General features: G+C 42.2%; 1 protein-coding gene across 2 annotated transcripts in view; it reads right to left on the minus strand.

Annotated features, from left to right (window-relative positions):
* The window catches only part of Psmb2 (proteasome 20S subunit beta 2), a 32,813-nt gene that overhangs the window by 863 nt on the left and 5,282 nt on the right, over positions 1-26,668 (minus strand). For both annotated transcript variants that reach the window (XM_038335436.1, XM_038335437.1), the window contains exons 2-5: positions 25,833-25,955; positions 24,554-24,624; positions 2,491-2,653; positions 899-948 (exon numbers count right to left, since the gene is read on the minus strand). In XM_038335436.1, the coding sequence (XP_038191364.1) occupies positions 899-948; positions 2,491-2,653; positions 24,554-24,624; positions 25,833-25,955 (407 nt within the window). The remainder of the gene's footprint in view (positions 1-898; positions 949-2,490; positions 2,654-24,553; positions 24,625-25,832; positions 25,956-26,668) is intronic.

Raw genomic sequence — 26,668 nt, forward strand, 5'->3', positions numbered from 1 at the left:
TCACCGTGGTCTACAAATGACAGAGTCATACAAGAGGCGACTGAAACCGGCAGTGCTGCCAATGCCCTCACCGCTCCTGTCCCCTCCTCGCTAGACAATCCATTCCAGTTCATCCTTAGGTCACAAGGAAAAAGAATGACGTCTAACGAGGCTACTTTCTGCCAGCCCACCCTGTATCCGACACTTTTCCTATGAGGAGACTTTGGGTTTGTGACCTCCCACAACAAAGATCTCTCTCCCCCTCTGATCCAAATTCCCAGGAGCTTTCTACGGTGACCTGAATGCAATGTTTGGGAGTAGGCTTTACAGTGGCACAAGGGAGTGTACAGAGCCCAGGGTGTTGGGGCCTGATTATCACCTGCATTAAAATCATTTGGTTGCCTAGCCAGATGTACTGGCACACATCTTTAATCCCAGCACTTGGGAGGCAGAGGCAGGTGGATCTCCCTGAGCTTCAGGCCAATCTGATCTACAGAGCTAGTTCCAGGTGCTACATAGAAAAACCTCGGCTCAAAAAAAAAAAAAAGAAAAAAAGAAAAAAAAATCACTTAGTTGCCAGTTAAAACAGGAGACTCAGTCTCTACCTACCTACAGATGATTTAGAATTGGGTGCTGGGGCCTACCAGGGATAAGGAAAGTTTCCCTGAGGTGATACACAGTGAATTTTGAGAACCACTAGTCTAGATTAACCAGAAAGGAAAATAATTAAATCAATGAAACCGACTAATATGTAAGTGCATTACCCACACCAACCTCCCTACTGGTAGCAGCTTCCCACCTGGCCAGTGGGTATTTATCAAGACTGTCTGGCAAGGGGCAGAAACAAGCAACCAAGAACAGGAATGGTACTTCAAACGGAGGCAAAACATTCCTTCCGGATCCCCTGGGAGCTACTCACCTCCTCCAGACATTTCCTAAGAAGCTCCACTGCCCTCTCACGTGAGATAGCTGAAAGAGAACAGAGGCGGAGCACTGTAAGCTGTCGGTGTCCAGCTCCTAACGGCCTGTGATTAAGTTTCAAAGTTCCTCAGGTCTGAGTGCCACACATTTGGAAAAAGCAAAACACACTCAGACTTCTAGCCTGCAACAAAGTTAGTCCACATGCAGGGGAGGGCGCCCCAGACCAATGCTCCCACAGCCCTGAGCCATCACAAATTGATTTGCTGCAGTGAAGGGTAAGCATGACAGAATTCTGTCTCCCCTGGCCTGGACCCGCCTCTCAAGAAGTTCGGCAGCCTGCCTCTTTTTCATAGCTCACCCTCACCAGTCCCCTTTAGTCCAGGGCTTAAATCATTTCCACCTGCCCTTGCCAGCTGCAAATCAGGGATCGGGAGGACAAGGCCAGAGCGCCATCTTCATGCTCCCAGCTGGGTCTCAGTGGAACAATGGGAAGACAGTTAAGAGGATGGAACTGAGACTCTTCTGAACAGGATCCAAAGGGATCGCTGGTAGGCGTGGCAAACCGGGATGACATATTAGGCATTAGGCTTCAAGGGTGGCTGGTGGTTACTTTGGTGGGGGAAGTCAGCTGTATTACTGACAGATGCCAAATCAAGAGACAGTCGCCAGGAGGCCAGACTAATTCTTTTCAGGATGTGGCCTGCAGCTCTAGCATGGCTGAGGGCGCATGAGAGGGCAGCACCACAAAAAAAGGACCATGCTGACTGTTACGATGTTTTCAGGGAAGACCGGAGTGCAAGGGGGAAGTGCTCAACTGTGCACATCTCTAGCTTGGGAGAGCCCGCTAGGAATGTCCAGTCCCCACGGCTAACGCTGAGGCTGGGAATGGGTCAGAAGACAGACTTGGCACAAAAGCATTGCTCTTCTCATATTTCATCAAGCTGACAGTTTAGGTACAAGCAAAGAAATGATTTTCTTTTATAGGAGGGAGTGATCTTCAAAAGCTTTGATGTTTTTAAATAAAGAATTCCTTAGCTATCATGGTTGGACCTGTTCATCCTTACAAGTTCAAAACATTCACATAAACTGCTTTGTTTACGGGCTCACTGTCTATAGCTGAGACATCAATAACACCTAGGCAGAGGAAAATGAATGTAAGAGAAGAACTGAATAAGGTATGTTTTATTCATGGTGACATTTACCCCAGCACCGCTTTCAAACAAAGTAAAACCCAGCTCCAGAGATAGGAGTAACTTATTTTGGCTGGCAGGAAGACTTTTTAAAAAATAACCACATTGGTATTTTGCCATGGTATCAGGTCTTCTGGAACTGGAGCGACAGACAGTTGTGAGGTGCCATGTGGGTGCTAGGAATCGAACCCAGGTCCTCTGGAAGAAGAGCCAGTGCTACAAACTGCTGAGGCACCTTTGCAGCCCTGGCAGGCAGAGTTTTTGAAGATTGTATTGACCCACGAGAGAGAGCAGCTTCCAGAGAGGACTTATCCTCTTTGTAGGGTGCAGCCAGCCAACTCCAAGGTTTTACAAGACTGGGAAACAGCTAAGGGTTTCTCCCTAGACTGCCAGTACTTACTTGGTGTGTAATATCGGTCAAGGATACTGAGAGTCAGGAAGGCACCATAGCCATGAGCTGCAAAAGGAGCCTTGGCCAAAGCTGCCAGGTAGTCCATATAGTAAAGGGCTGGCCCTTCATGCTCATCATAGCCAGCCAGGAGGAGGTTCACATGATATGGAGTCTGCAAAGAAAAGACAAAACGTGCTGATTTGAGCAGAACGCCAACAACACAAATAGGAGTGTTCTGGCTCTTGATAACAAGCAAATATGAGCAGCAACTGGCTAAATCACATGTGGAAGTAAAAGTTCACGCCTACCTGGAGAGCTAGTATGGTCAGAGGTACAAGAAAAGGCTTTTTCTTGTTTGTTTGTTTGTTTGTTTCTATTTAAAGTCTATGGAAAAGAACCTCATATGGGCAGTCAAGATGGTTCAGCAGGTGAGGGGACTTGATAGCCAAGCATGATGATCTGAGTTTGATCCCTAAAACCTGATTCCCACCAGCTGTCCACACACCCACAGGCACACAGGCACACAGGCGCACACACACACACACACACACACACACACACACACACACACGTAATCAGAGAATGCTTTTCCACTTCCCTGCAACCCATACCTGAATAATCTCACACAAAAACTGTATTAATTATAACACAGTTTGGCCAACGGCTCAGGCATATGTCCAGTTAGCTCGTATACCTTAAATTAACCCATTTCTATTAATCATTAATTTGTGTATCATAATGATACTGTAGCCACAGTGAGTCATTCTCCTTTGGCAGCTTCACGGCATCTGCCTGACTCTGCCTTCTTTTTCCCTATATATGTATCACTGTTCAGATCTCCCTCTGGGCTTCACTCTGCTAAGCCGTTGGCCAAAACAGCTTTATTCATCAACTAATAAAAGCAATACACATACAGAAGGACATCCCACATCATACGTGGTGGGGAGGGGGGAGATGATACAAAAGCACTTCAAAGGCTTAGATGTTCTTGGGTCATTCTTTACTACTGAAACCAACAGCATGGAATGATGGTGCACACCTTAAATCCCAGCACTTGGGGGGCAAAAGCAGGCAGATCTCTGTGAGTTCCAGGTCAGCCAAGGCTATAGAGAGAGAGACCCTGTTTCAAACAACAAAACCCAACAAATGCAATTATGCAATCAGTCCAGAGATTGGGTCCAATTATGTCATTCAAAAGAAGCAAGCTAATGAGCCTAGGAGTTTAGGACTGGGGTCCAGACTGGGCAACACAGTAAGGCATATCTCAAAAATCCCACCCTCCCCCAAATCCCACCTCAAAACTAGTTTAGGCTAGGCATTAGCTCAATATCAAACAGTAAACTGTATGTTCTATAATTACTGAGAGGGAATTAAAGAGAAGGGAAGGATAGAGGCACAGCAAATATTTAAGCTAAAACCATTACACTTTTTTCCCCTTTCTTCCCTCCCTTCCCCCTTTCTTTCTTTTGCTTTTCTGAGACAGGGTTTCTCTGTAGCTTTGAAGCCTGTCCTGCTGGAACTAGCTCTTGCAGACCAGGCTGGCCTCAAACTCACAGAGATTCATCTGCCTCTGCCTCCTGAGTGCTGGGATTAAATGTGTGTGCCACTGACACCAGATGTCTTTTGGTTTTTCTGTAACCTTGGCTGTTCTGGAACTCGCTCTGTAGATCAGGCTGGCCTCCAACTCAGAGATCCACCTGCCTCTAGAGTCCTGGGATTAAAGGTGGGTGCCACCACCACCTGGCAATCAGTACTCTTCAACTTAGGGGAAAAAAAGTAAGAGGAGTCCATGTTGACAAAGAGTACCCCCAGAGCTGTAGAGCTAAACAAATTGTTGACATTTTCTCTCTTTGAGCTGCATTTATTTATTGTGTGTGTGCACATGCCCTTCATTTCCCTTTCCTTTTTGGAAGGCTCCATTTACTTCTCGTGTCTGTGTATCTATGGAGGTTAGAGGACAGTTCTGTAGGGTTGGCTTTATCCCTCCACCAGGTGGGTCCTGGGATTAAACTCAGGTTTCAGGCATGGTGGCAAGCAGCTTTTCCCACTGGCTATCCCTCCAGCCCAACACCCTCCTAATACAACAAAACTCCGATAAGATGGATAAAATCTAATTTGCATCAATGACACAAAAGATGGTTGTAACTTGCATTTAATAAATATTTGTTCTTTATATTACCTGTAAGTCTAAAAACACAAAGTCTGTGTTGCTGTTCATTTCTAAATGGATAATTACTTTTCCTGTATCAGCTGGGGCATTTGCCATGCTAAATGCAGTCTGTCTATGCCCCAAGCACCAGTGGTGGCAATCCCATTTTGTGGGCTTCCTTTTTGTTTATTCTTATATCTCTTGTATCTGCTTCAATGGTTAGCATACAAGCCTTGCCCATGGTTTGTGCCTATCCCTACACTTATGCTTGTGTTCAATTAACATGGAACATGAGGTTGGAACAACAAATGGCTTTAAAAGAGACACTGTATATTTTTGTACAGTGATCAATGTGGGCATTTGGTAGCTTGAAGAAACTCATGTTAGAGCACACAAATACACCTACTGGAATCCTGCTAATAACCAGCTGCTACTAAGCAGGTAGACTTCTAATGTCCCTCGAAAATTACAGGAGTACCAACCTCCAAACAGGTGCCTGGCCATGGGGTAAAATAGTAGACAGCTTACAGGAATAAGAATGAGCCACCAGTAGTCAGGACTGTGAAAATAATGGCCGGCCTATCACATTTCCAGTGAAGTGTGCTGTAGTTTGGAACTGTACTTGGGACTACCTTCCCAGGAAGCCCAACCATAGGTAAGAGGTTTAAGTGTTATATGCTATGAATGTCTGTTTTCTTTTATTATGCTTACTTATTGTGTGTGACCACATGTATTCGCCTGCATGCACATGCCACGGCATATATGTGGCTTCAGAGAACAACTCTGTAGCAGCGGTTCTCTCGTCACCGGGCCATGGGAACTGAACTGAGGCCCAGGAGCAAGTGCTTTTACCAGCTGATCCATCTCATTGGGCCCTGAGCTTGTTTTTTTTCTTTTTTTTAAATGTGCCAAACTAAGTTGATTGCTGTTACTTCTTTCTATCTTCTAAGGCAAGAGAAAACAATATAGGAAAAGCCCCAGATTCTGGGGCAGGAGAGTTACCTAAACTTCCAGTGTGTTAGCTACATTCTAACATTTTAATAAAGCACACTTTAAACAACAACAAAAGCTCTGCTTAAATTAGCTAAAGGTAAATATATACATAGTTAATAGAATTATTTTTAAAGTGTGAAAACAGTCAGTACTGCAAATCTGACAAGGCACAGAATATTGTGATGGTCTTTTTATTTTACTTTTTTCTTTGAGAGAGAGGGGTTTCTCTGTGTAACCCTGACTCTGCAGACCATGGTGGCCTTAAACTCATAGAGATCTGCCCGCCTTTGGCCTCCCAAGGTGTGTGACACCATCACCTCACTAAATCTTATGATGTTCTTACAGTTTAGGGATGGGGAGAAAAAAACTAGCCTAATGTCTTTAATTAGCATTCTTCCTGTAAGAGAATCCATGATACATTTTCTTACCTATCACAAAGTAAATGTAATCTCTTTCCTAAATTCATAACTTGGTCCTCCCAGCTCAGTATAGCCAGAATAGCCACTGCAAGGTTAACCAAACCAATTTTACCAAGTTGCATGGTGTATTAGGAATCCATAGACACTCAAAGAGGCCTCAAGCAGCAGATTCCAGGTATGTTCTATTTAATGAAGCCTTCCTATAGTACGAGATTAAATCATGCTTCAGAATAATTCATGTTACTCAACAGCAGTTACTAGAAGATTTTATATGAGACCCCATGTAAACACAAGTACAGAAGCAATTGTGGTGCTTACCTGATCTACATAATATAATTTATTTATGCTTAAGCATCTCATATACACTTAGTGAAGTTGGTAGCCAGAACCTACAACTTGTGGTACAGAAGATAACTCACAAACATTGTGTGACTTCGAATTACCAACTTTCGCATGTGTGAGATGCTTAAGCATAAATAAGTGGTGCTATCTAGACTAATTAAGTCAATACATCTGGGTAACAACTTGCAGTTTCAGAAATTCTGACAATGCTCCATCAAAGACATTTGACTTATGCTAGTTTTTTTTTTTTTTTTTTTGGTTTGTTTTTGTCTTTAAATTTCAAATAAAGTTTTGAATGTTGTCATTGTTTTGCTGGATCAGATCAATTCTAAGTCACCTTCGTGCTATTCTAAGCAGTTCTATAAGGGAAGGGAACAGCTACACGTCCCAACAATTTTGTTCTAACAGCTTACACAATGGTGACTTCTCGTGGTGTGATGGGGAAAACAGTATATAGAAAATACAATCCACCTATTCACAAATATATATTATAAACTCTGAAGACAGGAGTCTGTCTGTCTTCTTCAATGATGCACAGGCATACAGCATATATTCAATAAACATTTGTTAAATGAGTGAACACTAATAATTATACAAGAGAGTATCTCAAACATTTTAACATACATGTGGTTAATGTTTAATATTACAAGAAAATAGGAAAACCACTAAAACAAGGCAAGGATGTAACAGGCCCTATTTTCTTCTTTTAAAAACTATTTATTTTAAGTACATGCGTGTGTGCCTGAGTGTATGTAAGTGCACCATGTTTGTATAGGAGCCCTCAGGGGTCAGAGGAGGTACTGGATCCATTGGAACTGGGGTTATAGACAATTGTGAGTTGTCATGTGGGTGCTGGGAGCTGAACCAGGCCCTCTGCAAAAACAGTAAATGTTTTTAACTACTGAGCCACCTCTCCAGCCCCAATAGGCCCCATTTCTGACAAGTGGTTCAGGTTTAAATTAAATGCCTACAGCTCCATAAATAAGTGGATTTGTTGCTTCTCTTTCCACTTCCCTCTAGACACAAGTTGCTAAGAAGAAAACAGTTTAGGATGCGAGCTAGGCATTAAGTCCCAAATAAAGAGGGAGCTAAACCACAAACAAGTCAGGAAGAAACAGGCCACAGGAGCAAAGGGCTGGGCCTGAGCTTGAATTCTGACTCTACTAACATATATATGTGTTACTTTAGAGAAAGTACTTCATCAGTCTGAATTTTAGAATTCTCAACTGAAATATGGGCTAATGCCTAGTACAAAAAGGCTGCATTGTGGGGTCTGAGAAAATGCATGTACATGGTTAAGTCTCTAAAGAATACAGTCCTAATAAGTGATAGATAATTATCAGTAAAACAAAACAATCTATGAAATAAAAAGTATAAGTAATTGGAAGTCCAACTACTCCTGGCACTAGGCAAATTCCTTCCAGGTCTGGGTCTTTATAGAAGGATACAGAGGAATGTTTATTTGAAGTATCCAGTACACTGTCTGGAACATGGAAGCAAAGTAGTAAATGAAGCTTCCTAGTCTCAGCCAGGTGTGGGGGCACATGCCTTTAATTGTGGCACCCAGGAGGCAGCGGCAAATGCATCTCTGAGTTTGAGGCCAGCCTGATCTACAGAGAGAGTTCTAGGACAGCTAGGGCCACACAGAGAAACCTTGTCTCAAATAAAAAAGAAGAAATAAAAAGAAATAAAAAAGTGGGGGACTTTCCTAGTGTCTCCCTCCTAAGATTCTTTACCCATACCCTAAGGTTAACAGATGTGCATAGCTGAAAGCAATCACATTTTCACACCGTCGTTGCAGATGTGGCCATCCTAAGCATTAAGCATCACTTTCTAGCCTGTGTACTTTTTCATAAGTTCCCGTATTTCCTATGCACAGTAACACTTACTAAACTAAATACATATGAAATGGAAGACTCTGCCTAACTACTGAGGAGTACAAAGGCCAATGGCAGGACAAAAAAAAAAAAAAATCCCATCTTTTACAAAGTAACCTCTATTCTATCAAAGATGTAAGACAAAGTTAGGAGGTCTGCCAGTGGAGACCCGTGTGTTAGATGACTAGACATTTTCTACAGCAGAGGCTGAGACTGAACACAAATATTCAACAGTCCATCTAGCAGAACCCAAGCACTTAGTTAAGGTTACTCCCTAACAACAGCCTGAGGGTCACTACCAGTGGTTTACAAACACCAACATGCTTAGTTTTAAGTTGTATATGTCATACAAAGAAAAACATTTCAAAAAATTCAAACCAGGGACTTAAAAATAACTTTTAGCCTCTAGAATAAGATATTGTAAAAATTTGCCTTTCTCTTTTCGGGAGGCAGGTGGAGACATGGTCTTTATACAGCCCTGGAACTCACTATGTGATGAAGCTGGCCTTGAATTTGCTGTGAGCATTCTGTCTCATATCTCTAGTGCTGGGATCATAGACATGTGTCACCATATCAAGATAAAAATCTGCCTCTTATTACACGTGTGTGAGGGGCTAGGCAGATAGATTCTCCCCTCTTAAAAAGTACACAATAAGCTTATTACTAAGTGAAGAGTTTCAGGCCATTTTAAGATTTCCTGGTGTTTAAATAAATATGTGTGAAGAAGTCAGGGCAAGGCTGGATGCACAGTAATATAAAATCCTAGCTACTCTCACCTGCTCACTTTTAGAAACTGACTGTACTAACAGATTGGACGAGATAATACAAATGTCAAGGAGATGCTATCACAAAGAATAAAATTATCTACCTTTTATGGTTACCAAAGGGATAACATTGAACTATCTATACTATCTTTACTATCTATAAAGCATATCTCTTATGTACTTCCTCCTGAGATCAAGATGCATTAACTTATCTCTGTGCCCCTGAGAATCATAGAACTAAGCTCAGCTACACACTGTGACTTGTACATTTGGGAGTGGGGAGTGTACATCACACACAGAAACTCTGCTTAAATCTAACTTTTGTGCATACAATTCCTTGTTTGTTTCCTTATTATGAAAAAGAACACTGGTGTTTAAGAAGTGTGTGAAATTCCATAAATTTTACAGCTAAAGAGAACAGTTGTCACAAATACACCGAAACAACCAAATCAGCGATGATGAGAGTCTGGGCGGTGACAAGCAGCGGTGTGACATCTGGCGGAAGCCAGAGTCACAGCAAGGGGGAGAGAGGTGGGCGCGAGGAAGCATCCTGCCGAGCGTGGACACAGAAAAGGAAAGGAATTGACAGTCTTCTTTTGGAGCCAGGCCAGCCTTTGCCACCTCTAATTGAACGGGACGACATCACTATGACTGAGGGTCTTGAAGAAAAGTGCAGTATCTTTAGGGCCATGTTGCACCTTCAAGTCCTAAGCAGTGTGAGAAGCAGACGCCCATGCCTGGTGGACCAGTATTGTGGAAGTAGGTACTAAAACACCACGGGACAAATGAGACGAGCATTTTAATAAACGGATTTCTAAACATATTAGACAACATATCTTTTTTTTTGTTTGTTTTTTCAAACAGTGTTTGGCTGTAGCTATCACGCCAGTCCTGGAACTAGCTCTTGTAGCCCAGGCTGGCCTCAAACTCACAGGGATCCACCTGCCTTTGCCTCCCAAGTGCTGAGATTAAAGGTGTGAGCCACCACTGCCCGGCTCCACAATACATCTTGAAAAGAATCCTGTGACTACCTTTTTGGGTGGTTGTGGTAGAAATCAAACCCAGGGCCCTGTGCATACTAAACACATGCTTTAGCACTGATTTATCCCACCTGCCCCGTGCCTGCTGTTTCTTTTAGTCCAGCAGATTGCCAAGATTCCACCTTTTATTCTAAGATGGATAAAATATAAAAATGCAGTTTGGAGGATCTATGAGTTCAGTGCGCTTACCCAGCATTCCCTTTACACATGGGGCCAACTGTTCAAAGAAAGAGAAGACTGTCATCTACATGGGCCCTTAGCACCAGATTCAGGATCAGAATTCAGGCTTCCCAACTACAAGTTCTCTGTGCCCTCCAGGAAACCACTCTGCCTCCACAAAATGGAAATTAGTAGAAATGTATGATTCAATATATAGCTGTGAATTTCATACACAAACACCCCCAATTTTTATACTAGTACCCACTGTTCTGCATTGATCAATAATTCAATAACGTTTTAGAACTTAGAGAGCAGGGTTAGTGTCACAGCTGGGACTCTTCTGTAAGGATCTGTAGGAGCTATCCCTTAACTGCTTTGTCAGGATACATTTCATCTTCACTAGGAAGTAAACTGGATCAATTATTCTTTGATACTAGTGCTGAACTGACTGAGGAACTTGTTTTCAGTAACCAACAGAATTTACTGCCTCTGGGTGGTTTCAGAGCACAATGTTTTAAAATTCTAATTCTGCCACTTTAATAGCAGACTAACACTATTTCTGAGTTTGTGAGCGCCCGAGTGCACATGTGGTCACCTGTAGGGATCTAGTTCTCTCCTACTACCATTTGAGTTCCAGAAACCAAACTCAGGCATGGCAGCAAGTGTCTCTACCTGCTGTGCTATCTTGCTGGTCCTATCACAGATTTCCACACTTAAAATAAAATTCATTCCAAACATTTTAAAATTGAGCAATTTCCAATTATTATGATTAAATACTTTTACTTGATCTAAAATAATATTTTAAATAATATTTATTATCTATTCCTAAATAATAGAGAATCATTTCCATAAGACAGAGGCTTCACTAAGGAACCCATGTTTGCCTTGAACTCATGGCAATTCTCCTGCCTCAAACCTCCAAGTACTGCGATTACAGGCATCAGCCACCATATTCAGACAAAAATATCCGTTTTTAAGAAAACCATGTACACAGTTGGGTGGTGGCACATCCCTTTAATCCCAGCACTCGGGAGACAGAGACAGGCGGATCTCTGTGAGTTTGAAGCCAGCATGGTCTACAGAGTGAGTTCCAAAACAGCCAGGGCTACACAGAAAAACCCTGTCTCAACCAGTCTCACCTGATCCCTAGCTCAGGACAAACCAGGTGAGGGAGCCTGTAATACCAGCACGTGGGAGAGGGAAGGGGTATTAAAAGTTCAAGGTCACCTTCATAAACATTAAATTCAAGGCCAGCCTAAGCTTTGTAAGAACCTTTCTTAAAGCCTGGTGGTGGTGGCGCATGCCTTTAACCTTGGGAAACAGAGGCAGGCGGATCTTTGTGAGTTTGAGGCCAGACTGGTCTACAGAATGAGTTCTAGGACAGGCACCAAAGCTACACAGAGAAACCCTGTCTCAAAAAACAAAACAAGCAACCAAAAACCAAACCAAACCAAACCAAAAAAAGATCCTTTCTTAAAGGAAAGGAGGAGCACAAACAGTTTGTAACCATGGAGGAGACGGTGAAACTTAACCACTTTAGGCCAGGAACCGACGTTTATATGTATGACGAATTAGGATGAAACAGAAAGGGAGAACATGTGAAGTGTACCCCAGTAGTCTAGATGGAAGATAGGGCTAAGCTGTGGCAGAAGGAGATGGGGCAGATATGGAATATGAGGTATATTTAGAAGGTAAACTGGTAAGACTGAGGAACAAGGAACAGAAAATGCAACAGAGTTAAGACTTTCACTAAGGGGGAAGAAGTCAAAGTCAGTAAGCCTGAGCCAAGAGGCAGCCAGTGAGGAGCATTGACTCGCACTGACACCTACACGCTCACACACGTGGAAGATAGTAAAGGATATAATCACAACGGGACACTTGGCAGAAATATATGTAGGTTGCTATGACAGCACAAAGTTGAAGGTGACATTCATGTGAAGGAACGGGGTGAAGAGTGCAGAGAAGATGTCCCTAATAAATGCTAAACTGAGCTTAATCAGTGTTCTGGCGAGAATATTAGCAAGGACACAGAGGTACAAGAAAGAACTTAGGAAGGCTGAGCTCCTGTTACTGACTGGCTAAAGGAAAGGAGAGCTGGAATTTGAACGCAGTTTCCTTCTTAATCCTTAAACTTATGGACAAATAGAAAAGAAAAAAAAACTATAAGTTTAAGCTAATTAGAATCAGAATATTAACTCTACGTTCCACAAATGTACTTAATCACTGCAGCACTAAAAACTGTAACCACAGCTCTGTAGGAGGATTCCAAATTCCCAGCCGTGACTGTACTTTGTTTCAAAAAGTAAAACCAACAGGTTGGGGAGGTGGTTTAGTCAAACTCAACCTCCAGCATGCATGTAAAAGGCCAGGCTTGGCAGTGTGTACCTGTAATCCTGCTGCTAGGGAGGCAAAGACAGGACTTGATGGCCAGCCAGCTTAGCTGAATCTGCTGAGTTCCAACTGAGTAAGACCCTACCTTTAAAAACAAAATAAAACACCCAAGATAAACAGCACTGAGGAGACACTCAGTGTCTTCAGGCCTCTGTCCACATGCACACACATGAGCACATACACACATACATTAAAGAAAACAGAGCTGGAGAGATGGTTCAGTGGCTAAGAGTGCATATTGTGTTTGGTGTTGTGGCACATGACCTTTAATCCTAGCAATCCCAGAACTCAGGAGGCAGATACAAAACTAGGGCTATAGAGAAACTATTTAAAAAATAAAAATAAAAAAAAGCAGAAGCATGAGATCAATTCTCAGCACCCATACCCGCTTACAACTGCCTGTAACTGCAGCTCCAGGGATCCGATACCAGTGGCCTCCAAGGGTACTTGCACTCCCCTGTACCTGCCCCACATAATTAAAGATAATAAATTTTGACTGGAGAGACAGCTGTGAGGTTAAGAGCAATTGTTGCTCTTGTAGAGGGTCACATGGTGGCTCACAGCTATCCATAACTGCAGTTCTAGGGGATCCAACACCCTCTTCTGACTTCTTCAGGAACCAGGCACACATGTGGTGTACAGATGACAGGCAAAACATTCATACACATTAAATAAAATAAGCTTAAAAACCATTTAAAATAAAATAAGTTTGGGACTGGAGAGATGATTCAGTGGTTAAGAGCACTTGTTCTTGACCCACGTTCAAGTCTCAGCATTCTCACAATAACCGGCAATTTAAGTTACATGGGATCTGATACCCTTTTCTGACCTCCCTGGAACCAGGTATGCATGTGGTACACATACATAACATATACAGGTCAAGCACTCACACACAAAAGCAATAAAAATAACCTTAAACTCACCAGCCAGGTGATGGTGGTGCACGCCTTCAATCCTAGCACTCAGGAGGCAGAGGCAGGTGGATCTCTGAGTTTGAGGCCAGCCTGGTCTACAAAGAGAGTTCTGGTATAGCTAGGACTACATAGAGAAGCCCTGTTTTGAAAGATAAAACAACAGCAATACCACTCTTGGGAATGTACCCAAGAGATGCTCAATCATACTATAAAAGCATTTGTTCAACTATGTTCATAGAAGCATTTCCAGAACCTGGAAACAACCTAGATGCCCCTCAATGGAAGAATGGACAAAGAAAGTGTGGAACATACATACATTAGAGTACTACTCAGCGGTAAAAAACAATGACATCTTTAATTTTCCATGCAAATGGATGGAAATAGAAAACACTATCCTGAGTGAGATAACCCAGACCCAAAAAGATGAATATGGTATGTTCTCACCCATTAGTGGACTCTAGCCATAAACAAAGGACATTGAGCCTATAGTTCACAAGCCTAGAGAAACCAAATTAGGTGAACCCAAAGAAAAACATATATAGATCCTCCTGGAAATTGGAAGCAGACAAGATCGCTGAGCAAAAGTTGGGAGCTTGGGGGGAAGGGGAGAGGGGGAGAGAGAAGAGAGAAGAGAAGGATTGGGGAGAGTTTGGGGGAGTGGGAGGGTTGAGGTGGAGGAAGGGCGGATATAGGAGCAGGGAAGATATCCATTTTAGGGTTGGCAAGAGACTTGGCTCTAGAGGGGATCTCAGCTGTCCACGGGGATGTCCCCTGCTAGGTCCTTGGACGGCAGAGGAGAGGGTGTCTGAATTGGCCTTGTCCCATAGTCACACAGATGACTATCTCGAATATCACCATAGAACCTTCGTCCGGCGATAGATGGAGATAGAGACAGAGACCCACACCAGAGCACTGAACTGAGCTCCCAAGGTCCAACTGAAGAGCTGGAGGGAGGAGATGAGCAAGGATGTCAGGACAGTGAGGGGTTGGTCCACCCACTGAGACATTGTGCCTGATCTAACGGGAGCTCACCAAATCCAGCTGAACTCGGACTGAACGAGCAAGTGATCAAACCGGACTCTCTGAATGTGGCTGACAATGGGGGCTGACTGAGAAGCCATTGACTTGTTTCTACTGCATGTACTGGCTTTTTGGGATCCTAGTCTATTTGGATGCACACCTTCATAGGCTTGGATGGAGGGGGGAGGGCCTTGGACTTCCCACAGGGCAGGGTATCCTGCCATCTCTTAAGACTGGAGGGGGAGGGAGGAGGGTGAGTGGGGGAGCGGGAGGGAAATGGGAGGAGGGGAAGAAGTGGAAATTTTGGAATGGAAAAAAATATATATTATATAATTATTTATAGATAGATAGATAGATAGATAGAAAGAAAGAAAGAACGAAACAACCGTAAAAACCTCAAACCAAAAAGACATAAACCACTAAGTATTTGCTAGGGATGTAGCTCAGTGGTTCAAAACTTCCCTAGGATGTATGAGGCCCTAGGTTTAATCTCTAGTAACTTAATCAATGTCTATAAATGTTCACGCCACACTGAGAACAAAGAAGCAAGGTGCTACAAATGAAATAGCCACTGGACTTTCAGAAACTCTAAATGAGATACGTCTACAATCCAACCATACTTTTGCTGTTCTTTTTTTCTTTGAAAGTATATTGCTCCACTTAGAGCCTCAAATGACCAACCCACTTGCCTAATGGTAATATGATGAATCACAGTGCTTACCTGTGTTAAAGTTCCTAGAAGTAAATAGTACATACTAAATAAATCTGAAGCGTAGGAGCCAAAGGAAAAGAAAAGAAGGAAAAAAATTAAGTAGCACGTAACCTCAATGTTTACTAAGTCCATCCCACAAAAATGCCAAAATGCAATTAATTTTATTTCTCTAAAGCCATTGCTAAGCTCAAGTTTGGTTGATTCTATTAAACGCTGTAACCTTACTGTAATTAGAAGTTGGGAAATTTAATGAGTTGAAATGCAACATGGCACAGATGCCTTATTATACCAACTAGTTAACACAGTATTTGTTTTCTACATTAATTTTACTTGCTAATCAAAAATACTGCTTTCTCCCAAATAACATCAAAATAAAATTGCTGACCCTGCAATGGCAAAACCAACACCACGTTTGCAACAAGGGTGCTTGGATCCTTTCTCTTGAGCTGGTGGTTTCTGGGACAAACGTAGAGTTCCATGTACATTCAATTGAATTACTAAAACTCAAAGGCAGACTCATGCTTTGCTATACACACGCATAACACAGCTTACATATTAAATGTTTACATGGAACATGTCCGTGAATATCTAGGAACGCTGATGCATAACAGATTCATCTCCAAGTTAATAGACACTATGGTCTTCTGGGAGGGAATACTTAGAATATATACAACTGTATGTTTTCAGATGTCAACAGTGTATATACAGAGTAACAATGAATTCTCCAGGAAAAAGACTATTTAGGAACCCTTCTGTGAGAACAGTGTTCCCTATTAACACCTCATATCCAGTCTAAGTTATTCCTACAGTCAGTGGTTACGTGAGCTCAAAACTCTTCCTATTTCTTCAATTCCTTCCTCAAATCCTCCAAAGAGCAGCCAATGATCTAACAAAATCTGATCTGATTAAGCAAATCTCCTCTTTAGCCAAAAGATTTTCAGAAAGACCCACCGATTTTTTTGTTTTGTTTTTCAGAATTTATTTTTATTTTGTGTGCATGAAATGTTTATCTCCGTGGCATGTATGTATGTATTACAAGATGCATACCTGGTGCCCAAGGAGGCCAGAAGAGGGAGTTGGATCCAGTGGAGCTAGAGTTATAGATAGTTGTGAGCTGTGATATAGGTGCTAAAATCCGCGTCCTTCTTAACCACTGAGCCATCCTGCCGGGCCTGCCAACTGCTTTTACGGTAACACGGACCACCTCTCAAGTCTCAATCTCTTAAGATCCCTCTAGCTGGGCAGTGGTGGCTCACGCCTTTAATCCTAGAACTTGGAAGGCAGAGACAGGCGCACCTTTGAGTTTTAGGACAGCCAGGGCTACAGAGAGAAATCCTGTCTTGAAAAACAACAATAAAACCCCTCTCAAACTCTCAGCCTTATTTATCAAACTGTAGAGTTTTATATACAACAGAATATGTCACCTATTAACATTTTTTAAAAAAAAATCAGTAATACCCTAACTTGTATACTGCATCCTATTACTTAAAACAGATAAAATTAGGAGTAAGTGGTTCAGAGAACTCTCTCTCGCTGCCCTGAGCACCTGCAAACACTAGCATGCTCTCGCACATCCTGGTCTGTGCTCCCAGCTGTCCCTTCTGCTGCATCTTTTCTCTTTCAAAGCATAGGTTAAGTCTGTTCCCAGAACACCCTGCGTACATGTGTATCCCAGCACTTTCATTCTGCAGTACAGCTGACTTTTTACTTCTGTTTTCCCATCTGAAGGGACACACTGAACTTCGCACCTGCATCCTCAGCCCCAAAGACAGTGCAGGCTGGAGATCTGTTGAACGAATGGCTATCGGCAATTAAAGAGCATCTTGGCTCTAGGTCACCCCCATTTAAAGGCTTCAGAAAAGGATGCATACGACTCTGGGAGAACATTTCAGTGATTCAGGTTATTATATTTGGGTCGGGATTTAAGTAGGTGGTGAGCATTTGCCTGGCAAGCACAAGGCTCTAAATTTGGTTCTCAGCTCCCTAACACAAGAACAAAAACAAACAAAAACACCAACAATTAGCACACAGAAAAGATAACTTTTCCCTTCCTTTTCTTCTTCCTAGTCCTGTTAATCATATGTATTATTTTTCTTATTTTTAATTTAAAATTGTTTTCTTGCTGTTAGCCTTTCTTTTATCTTTTTTTGAATTAGACTTTTTTATGAGTAACATGTAAAAATACATAAAACATATATGTATAGCTTAAATGAATATAACAGATACATATGTAAGTACTTCCCAGGGTAGCGAAAAGCAGTCAATTCTTCCTCTACTGTGAAGCCTTCCTCACTGTACACATGCATTTTTTTGTCAGACAATAAAGGGTTTTGGGGACCAGTCCTTAAATCCATAACATTGTATGCTCCTACAAAGATAAAAAGAGTCAGCAAGAAGCCTGGGCTTATGTGTGCTTCTGTCTGTGTGTTAGGACTTACCCACAACTGTGCCTACACAGACTAGGACACTGGTGTAACCGTAAAGGTGGGGTAAGTTGGTGTTTCTAAGGCAAACACCGAAAACTAAAAGCATGTTCTTACTAAGCTCCAGCCTTGAACCAAACCTTGATAGAACAACCACATAAAGTTTTAAAGATATGTTTCAAAATAATACAAATCTAAGCCAATTACCTATATTATTTCACCGCCACTGTGCTTAGGAAAGGTATTTTAGGTGAAAAGTTGGCATTATGGGATTGTACGATTCCAGCCATCCAATAGGCTTATTCCATACAACCAGAACAGGGGTTCTCTCTGCTCACAGCAGGCATCCAACAGGGTAGCACATATATGCTCTCTGAGTGAGAAAGCAACACCTTCTCACATACAACCCCCTGGAGAGATGGGGAAGGGGAGGGGGAGGACTTTACACCTGCAGAATCCTAACTCTATCAGCACTGGGGCTGGGAAAAACACCACATAATTTTTTTAAGAAGGGGAAAAAAGGTTTTCTGATAAAGTCAGTAGCTTCAAAGAAGAATCATCTGAAGCCATTTTCTTTTCCTTAGGAGCCAGTAGGTATAATGATTCAACACCCACTTGGTCTTCATGGACCTAGGCAGGCCCTAATGACTGAATAAGCAAACTGCCCAAAGGACAGCTGTCAGAATTTTTACCCTGGTGAAAAACACTATAAGCATAGTGTTGTCATATTAATTAAGGTACCTCAACTTCAAGGCACACCTGTCTCTGGGCCTTTGGATAATCAAAATGACCACTAAAAATAGAACAGTAGTATCTCCAATGGGGCAGACACGAGCCACCCCCAGTCCTAGGGGATTGATGTGACCTGGGATATTCATGTTTTGCAGTATAAATGAATACCTATCTAAATTTAGTCTATCCTATTGATGCTAGGAGGTAAAGCGACAAACACATATAACTCTTGGCCCACAATGAAAATCCACAGACTTGCTGAGACATTTGTGGGGGAGAAAAACTGTTCCCCACCAGTAGAAAACTGTTAGTTGTATCGAAAGTCCAGGAATTGATTAACATCTTCAATTTTGTTTTTCTCCCCAATTTCCCCATCATCAAGAGCAAGCCAGCTCTGTCTGTCGGGATGCCCAGGCTGTGTGGCAGTGGTGTCAAAGGCTGCCATTTGCTCCAAGGCACCGCCATCTGCAGCAGCACAACATTTTGTCTCCGGAAAATAAACACATCTGCCTGTGCCAGTGTCCTCCCACTGTGCCGCCCATCTGGAGCAGGTGAGCTGGAAGGCAAGCCTGGGCAAGGGCAAGAGGCGGCGAGCAGGGAAGACGAGGCCCCAAGGGAGATGGCACACAGAGGAGGAAGGCCGTGCTTCGTCATGTCACACCCTGCTAACCACATTTGCCAAAAAGCATGTGAAGTCACCCTTGTTAGTGACATTTTAATCACATGTAACAAATGGTCGGCTGTGTTTAGGGGATAAGACCTGCAAAGTCAAGGTTCCACCTGGCCCATCTGTTCACCAATCACATGATCTCAAGGCTACCAATAAACAGGAGATGGTCTCAGAGCCAGCCACATAAGGCATCAAGAGAATAACTCCAGTGCGGAACAGCAGTCTCTCAGCAACAGGATTCTTTCAGAAGAGGAGCACACCGCACCTGCCTCCCATTACTCAAAGCAAATGCTTCAAAACCAGAGCAGAGAGAAGCAGTGGTCACTTCTGAAGTGACTAATACCAAAACTTTTCCGGAGTTTCTTTTCCCTTCATTGAAACAAATATATTCAAGCCTTGACATCAGATCTTTATGTTTTATTTCTTGGAACCAGGGCTGGACTAGGACTTTGCTAAGCGCGTGCTCCACTGCCGAGCTGCTGCACCCCCGCCCCGCCAACAGACCACGCCATCTGACCAATCACTGCATGGTCTCTCAGCACTGTCCCCCTAGCTCACAGCAGAGGAGGCGCTAAACCTCCTACAGCAGGTTTTAACTATTAGATTTTAAACCACGGGGGATAAGAATGATGAAGCCATTTTTTTTTTCTGATTAGAATTTTACATGTAATTCCTGCATGTGGAAAATAGAGGTGGGGTTAATTGGGGTGGGATGAGCTGAGGCTTTATCACACTGATCTTTCCTGGTAAGTAAGTGTTTAATGCCAGCGTAGGGACAAGGGTTGGAAACCAGTATGCCAGGTTAGATAGCCTTCATTATTTCTGTTTATTTGCTAAGCATTCATGAGAGAGAGAGAGAGAGAGAGAGAGAGAACAAGGGTTTATGAAGCACTTCAGAGGCCAGTATTCTGCTGAAGCTTCAGCACAAAACTCCACATTCCCCAAGGACCCCAGAGTGGGCTGGTTCACACTTCAGCCCACACCAGTGACATGGAGATGGTGTACAGAGCAGATTTTTAAGGAAATCAGATAATCATATAAAAAATGCAACGGTGGGGCAAGGCAGGCAAAATGACTCAAGGGTTTGCAACCAAGCCTAACGGTCTAAGTTCAACCCCTGAGTCCCATCCCAAAGGATGAGAGAACCTGACTTCCAGTTTCTTCTGAGCTCCACAGGTGTGCCATGGCATGCACACATGTATATACACGCGCACAAATACAAAAATAGGGCTTGAGTGACAGAGCACAATCTTAGCATGCCTAAGGCTCATTCAAAACCCCAAACTAGGAAATATAAGCTTATTTCTCACTCAATAAAAACCCAGGAGACATTTTCCTGGATTTTTTTTTATGAATTAAAATATTTTATTAGGCTGGCAGTGGTGGCACATGCCTTTAATCCCAGCATTTGGGAGGCAGAGGTAGGCAGATCTCTGTGAGTTTGAGGCCAGCCTAGTCTACAGAGCGAGTTCCAGGACAGGCTCCAAAGCTACAGAGAAACCCTGTCTCAAAAAAAAAAAATAAAAATAAAAAACACAACATTTTTTTAATTAGGTCCTAGGTTCAAACCAAGGTGACAGATGGCATGGAGAGAAGGGGTTAATTAACTGGAATTTAAATAGCCCTTTATAGCTAGTGGCGATCATACATCCTGGGTAGGTCTAGAACAAAGCTATGTAAAAGATGCTTGGTGCTGGTTTATTTCTATATTCTCCATCAATACTAGCAAATTCCTATAGCCCCCACTGTAGCAATTAATCAGTTCAATTAAAAACCAACAAATAAGCTGGGTGGTAGTGGCACATGTCTTTAATCCCAGTACCTGAGAGGCAGAGGCAGGTGGATCTCTGAGTTTGAAGCTAGCCTGGTCTACAGAGTGAGTTTCAGGACAGCCAGTGCTACACAGAGAAACCCTGTCTCAAAAAATCAAAACCCAACAAACAAATCAATAAATAATTTCCTATAAAGATAACTTATAACCATTAAATTGCTTCTTTAAGGCCGGGCGGTGGTGGCGCACGCCTTTAATCCCAGCACTCGGGAGGCAGAGGCAGGCGGATCTCTGTGAGTTCGAGGCCAACCTGGTCTACAAGAGCTAGTTCCAGGACAGGCTCTAAAAAAGCTGCAGAGAAACCCTGTCTCGAAAAACAAAAACAAAAACAAACAAAAAAAAATGCTTCTTTAACCAAACAGTAAGAGGCACTAAAAACAAAATCACTTATTAATCATTACATGTTTTACATAATGTACAAAGAGCTTTGCACGAATATCTCTTAATCTTTATAATAATCCCATAAAGTCCTATTATTTTGTAAATAGGGAAACTGAGCTTTGAGTTAGTTCAAAGACATACAACTAGCAGTAGTCTAAAGACTATTCAACCACAATTCCTGAAACCACTGGTAAGCACGTGCGCACGCGCACACTGAAAATCAAACACTCTAAGCTATAGACATAGACATGAAACTTCATAGACAGAAAATCTGGTTAATCCAAAGTATGGATCACATGTCAAACAATGTCACCTTGTAAATATACCAAATGTAATAACTTTAGGAATTTATTTCTCTCTGTAGAATAAAATGAAGTACTGAGGTTAGAGGGGGTGGCTCAGCAGTTAAGGGCACTTGATGCTTCCAGAGCCCCTGTATTCTCTGCCCAGCGCCTGGGTCAAGTCGCTCGAGATCACCTGTAACTCTACCTCCAGGGAAGCCAATGCCCTCTACGTGGCCACTGAGGCACCTACATGCGCAAATGCACACCCATATACACTTAAAAATAAAATTCTAAATCACTGAAGTACAAATTCCTATTTTAGAATCACTCTGATAAGGGACTAGAAGAACAAAGAAGCACAGGCAGAGGCAGTCAACACACACCAGAGCGCCTTGTCATTGTGCACAAGGGGTAAGTATTTGTTTAGAACATCAAACATTTCTGCTAGCAGAGAAGATTACATGGATGTACTGCATTTTCACGAAGCAAATTCCCACTCTTATCTCAATTCTAAAAGGAGCTTAATTCATTCAATGTCTGCAGCATTTAATGGTAAACCTATTATTGTGTCCAAAGCTGGAATTCTTATTCCAGTTCTGCTTGGTAAGTCGGAGGAACATTCTCCACAAGCAGCCATGGCACACTCCTTGCACAACACAGGCACTTCTGGGTGGTAGGAAACCAACTTTGTCCCACACTTCTCCCTCAAAGATTAAATAAAAGATCCCTAACTTTTCACCCAGATAAAAATAATGTACATAAATCTGTCTTCACCTTGCAATCCATTATGTCTGTGACTTATTCTTAAAAATAATGATCACTTGCACAAATATTATATACAGACATACATGCAGGCAAAACATAATCGTTAAAAATTGTATATTGGGCCGGGCGGTGGTGGCGCACGCCTTTAATCCCAGCACTCGGGAGGCAGAGGCAGGCGGATCTCTGTGAGTTCGAGACCAGCCTGGTCTACAAGAGCTAGGTCCAGGACAGGCTCTAGAAACTACAGGGAAACCCTGTCTCGAAAAATCAAAAAAAAAAAAAAATTGTATATTGGATCACTGAGATTGCAAAGCCCTTGGTCAAAGCTAGCACTGGGACAGATTCTATTTAGGGAGATGTTTGGGGTCTAGTATTGGGCACTGGAAAAGAAAAGTGCTTTAAAGATCTACAGTAGGTCTAGAAAGATGGCTCAACGGTTAAGAGTGTACTGCTCCCATCACCCATGTCAGGAGGCTCACAACCTGCTAGATAGAGCTTCAGCTCCTGAGTGAGCCAATGCCACTCAGGCACATGCAGTCATGTGCACATATTCATACAGACGTACAAATACAGCTTTAAAATTAAATCTTTTAAAAAACCAACAGCAAGCAGGCATATAAAAAGCTTAACACCCACACTTGCTTTGATTACATGTGACTAAGTTTAAGAAGGTAGATGAACCCAAAGCATCAAAAGACGAATGCTCTAAACTGCTACTGAAGAACCAAAGAGTTGACCTTAAGGTAAACAGTCAAATTATGGTACAATTACTGCCACTTTGTCTGACCTGCTGTGTGCCCTGAACTAATCCCTCTGCCACTTATGCTTTTCACAGTATCAGCAAGAGAATCAACTATTATCTGTCTCAGTGGAATAGTGAGTAGATTAAATTATTAAGCAAAATGCTTTGGGCAAAAGTCATATGAATGTTAAATATTATGATTTACAAGTATTCATTTTCCTGGCACTCCTGTGGGGTTAGGAAGTTATCTGGATATCAAAGATAATAAATAGGCATGGGGGTAAGGTCACATGGTAAGAGTCTATTTACTTAGTCCCTATGGAGAAAATACACACCCTTTGGCAATCATGTGAACTTCCTTGGCACACCCTACACAGTCTTTAAGCATTCAATTTCTAAGTCAGCTTTGCCTCTTTTAACATGAGGCAGAGAATGCTACAGTACAAGACCAGAAAGAAAGAAGACAACTCCCCATGCTTGGCTGAAGAGTCACAGAAAGCTAGGGATTACCTCCCTCCATTACTATGTAGGGACCTTCAGCTACAGCTGAACAAAAATAAAAACACCTCAAAAATTTTTTGGCACTTTCTTACAAAATTCACCATATTCTAACTTGGGGTGATGGGAGGCAGAGGCAGGCAGATCCCTATGAGATCAAGGCCAGCCTGGTTTACAGAGCTAGTTCCAGGACAGCTAAGACTATACAAAGAAACAGTGCCTCAAAATAAATAAATAAATCAACATATAATTACTGCACAAACCAGCAATCACACGCCTTAGTATTTACCAAGAAAATTGAAAACATCTAAACAAATCCAAGATGCAAACTGCCTCAAATTGGAAGCAACAAAGATGTCCTTCAGTAAAGGGCAAAGAATAAATAAACTGCTGTATACTAAGAGCCTAAAATTGCTTTGAAAAAAATTAAGTATCAGGGAATGGGGCAATTTATCACAACAAACAAACACCACACCTCTCTTTTGAGGCAGTGAGCGGCTCAGCAGGTAAAGACAACTAACTGCCTTCACGCCTGTCAACCTGAGCTTGATCCCTGCAACCCATAGAGTTGGAAGGCGAGAACCAACTCTAACTTTTTTCTGACCTCCACACCCACACCACATACAAAATAAACATTAAGAAAACAAAAAACCAAAACGTTCTTTTAATTTACTTCTTAAAATAAGGCATCTTATCACTACATTTTCGGGGATGACCTAGAACTAGCTATGTAGACCAAACTAGCTTTGAATTCAATAACCTTCGTTAGCCTCCCAAGCAACAAAATTAGATAGTAAAAAGCAGTAACAAAGGAAAACAAACCCAAGGGAATTAAAAAGGGATAAATAGCAATGGGAAGGTTTCAGGAAAGCCAAAAAGGGGGCAAAAATACCGTTCATGTCTAAAAGAAATATAAAAGCACCTATCTTTCTGCTGCTATTGAAGGCCGCTAGCTGCACTGCTTACCCGACTCCGAAGACAGTCAGCCAGGTTTCGACGTGTGAAATTAGCTGCTGCTGTGGGGGACAATTCATATCCTGTACAAAACACAAAGAATTGTATCTGAAGTGCAGCGGAAGAAAATAACAGCATCCACCCAATCACTTCTCTAGACCTGTTCTTTTTAAAGACAGGCTTTGAACTTGAGCTCCTCCCATCTCTGCCTCCCAAGTGCCGGGATTGCAGGTGTGTACCACCACAATATCCTAACTGTGACTATTGTTAAAAGCCATTTTTATTTATTTATGTTTTCTAAAATATGATCTTGTGTAAACGGGGTCTCTTAAGTCAGGCTATAGTTGAAGATGGCCTTGAACTCCTGATCTTCCCACCTCCATCTTCCAAACTGTACTTATCCGGGTAACTTAGGGTGTTTAAAGGCTAGCCTCGCAAACACAATTTTTCTTTTAGGCACTGACTTTTAGCACCTAAAACACATGGAACAAGCAACTCTTCCTAATCTTATCCAGTTGACCCCTCTCAGGACAGCCGAAGAAACAGCACCAGTCTTCAGGAGCACGAGCACTCTCAGACCCTTCACCCTAAGGATGTGTAAGCCCAAACAGCATATGTTTTAGGTTCCTGAATGGCAGGTTCCAAGTCTTGATCACCCATAAATTTCCAGTGTATTAAGCACAGTGTTTAACACTGGTAAGATCTTCAAAAATACTTAAGTAATTGGGTACATAATGTGCCCAATTAATAAATGTACTGCCCAAAAAACATGTATGAATGGATGCTATCTAATCATTTTACATATGTGATCATGTAAAAATTAAACTAAAGCTATATTCTGTCTTTTTGTTTTTTTAAGATGGCTTCTCTGTGATGCCCTAGCTGTCCTAGAACTCAGAGACCCACCTGCCTCTGCCTCAAGTGCTAGACATTTGTAAACCATCATGTGGGTCTGGAACCAATCAGATCCCCTGCAAGAGCAACTCAAATGCTCTCAACGACTAAGTCATCTCTCCAGCCCCAGTCCAATGTGACTGGTGTACTCACGAGAGGAGATCTGGACAAAAACACAGAGGGAAAGTCATGTAAAGGCACAGAGGGAAGATGGCCACCTACAAGCCAACGGAAAAACCTCAGGAGAATTCAATCTAGCTAACTCCCTGACCTCACATTGTAGCCTCCTGAGATATGAAAGAGTTCTGCTGTTCAAACTGCCCGGTCTGTGGAACCTTGTTATGCAGCCCTAGAAAACTAATGCAGCAGCCAAAGCTAACCTCCAAGTCTTACCCACCATTCCGCATCTTATAAAGCTGCACGTTTTTCTGGATATATTCTGCAAACTGTACAGTGTCTCCAGCCTCTCCAACACACAGGAGTAAGATTTTTTCACTCATCTTAAACATCTTGTCATGATCTGCTCAAAGAAAAAAAAATAAAATTCATATTAGAAAATACCACCACAGAAAGAAAAGGTCATTTATATACGCAACCATAAACAAGTCTTCTAATTACTAGCTAAATAATTTTACTAACCATTATTATTATAAGAATAGTTACACTAACCAACAGGTTAACTACATATTTTACTAAGGTTAATTTCAATTGAAAATTGTATATGAAAGCAGATTATTTAAAATACAATTGTGGGGGAAGGCAGGGTTGGAGAGATGGCTCAGCAGTTAGGAGCACTGGCTGCTTTTCAGAGAACCCAGGTTCGATTCCCAGCACTGACATTAGGGTTCACAACCATCTGAAACTCCAGTTCCAGGGAATCCCACACCTTCTCCTGACCTTTAGGGGCACTGCACACACGTGGTTTCATACATGCACCTATACACATAAAAATAAGTAACTATTTTGTTCTAATTGCAATTTAGGGCTATAGATGTATCAGAGTGAGACAGCATATGCTGTGTGCATGTGAGGTCTGAGTCCAATCTCTAGCACTTAATTAATTAAACAATAAAATTTAAGCTTGACATGGGTCACATGTTTTAATCCCAGTACTCCAGAGGCAGAGGTTAGCTGATCTCTGTGAGCTGGAGCCCGCCAGCCTGTTCTACATGGTATGCTATAAGACAAGTATTACTACACAGTGAGACCCCATCTCAAAATACAAAACAAACA

The sequence above is a fragment of the Arvicola amphibius genome, chromosome 6, assembly GCF_903992535.2.
Source record: "Arvicola amphibius chromosome 6, mArvAmp1.2, whole genome shotgun sequence".
In the NCBI taxonomy this organism is placed as follows: domain Eukaryota; kingdom Metazoa; phylum Chordata; class Mammalia; order Rodentia; family Cricetidae; genus Arvicola; species Arvicola amphibius.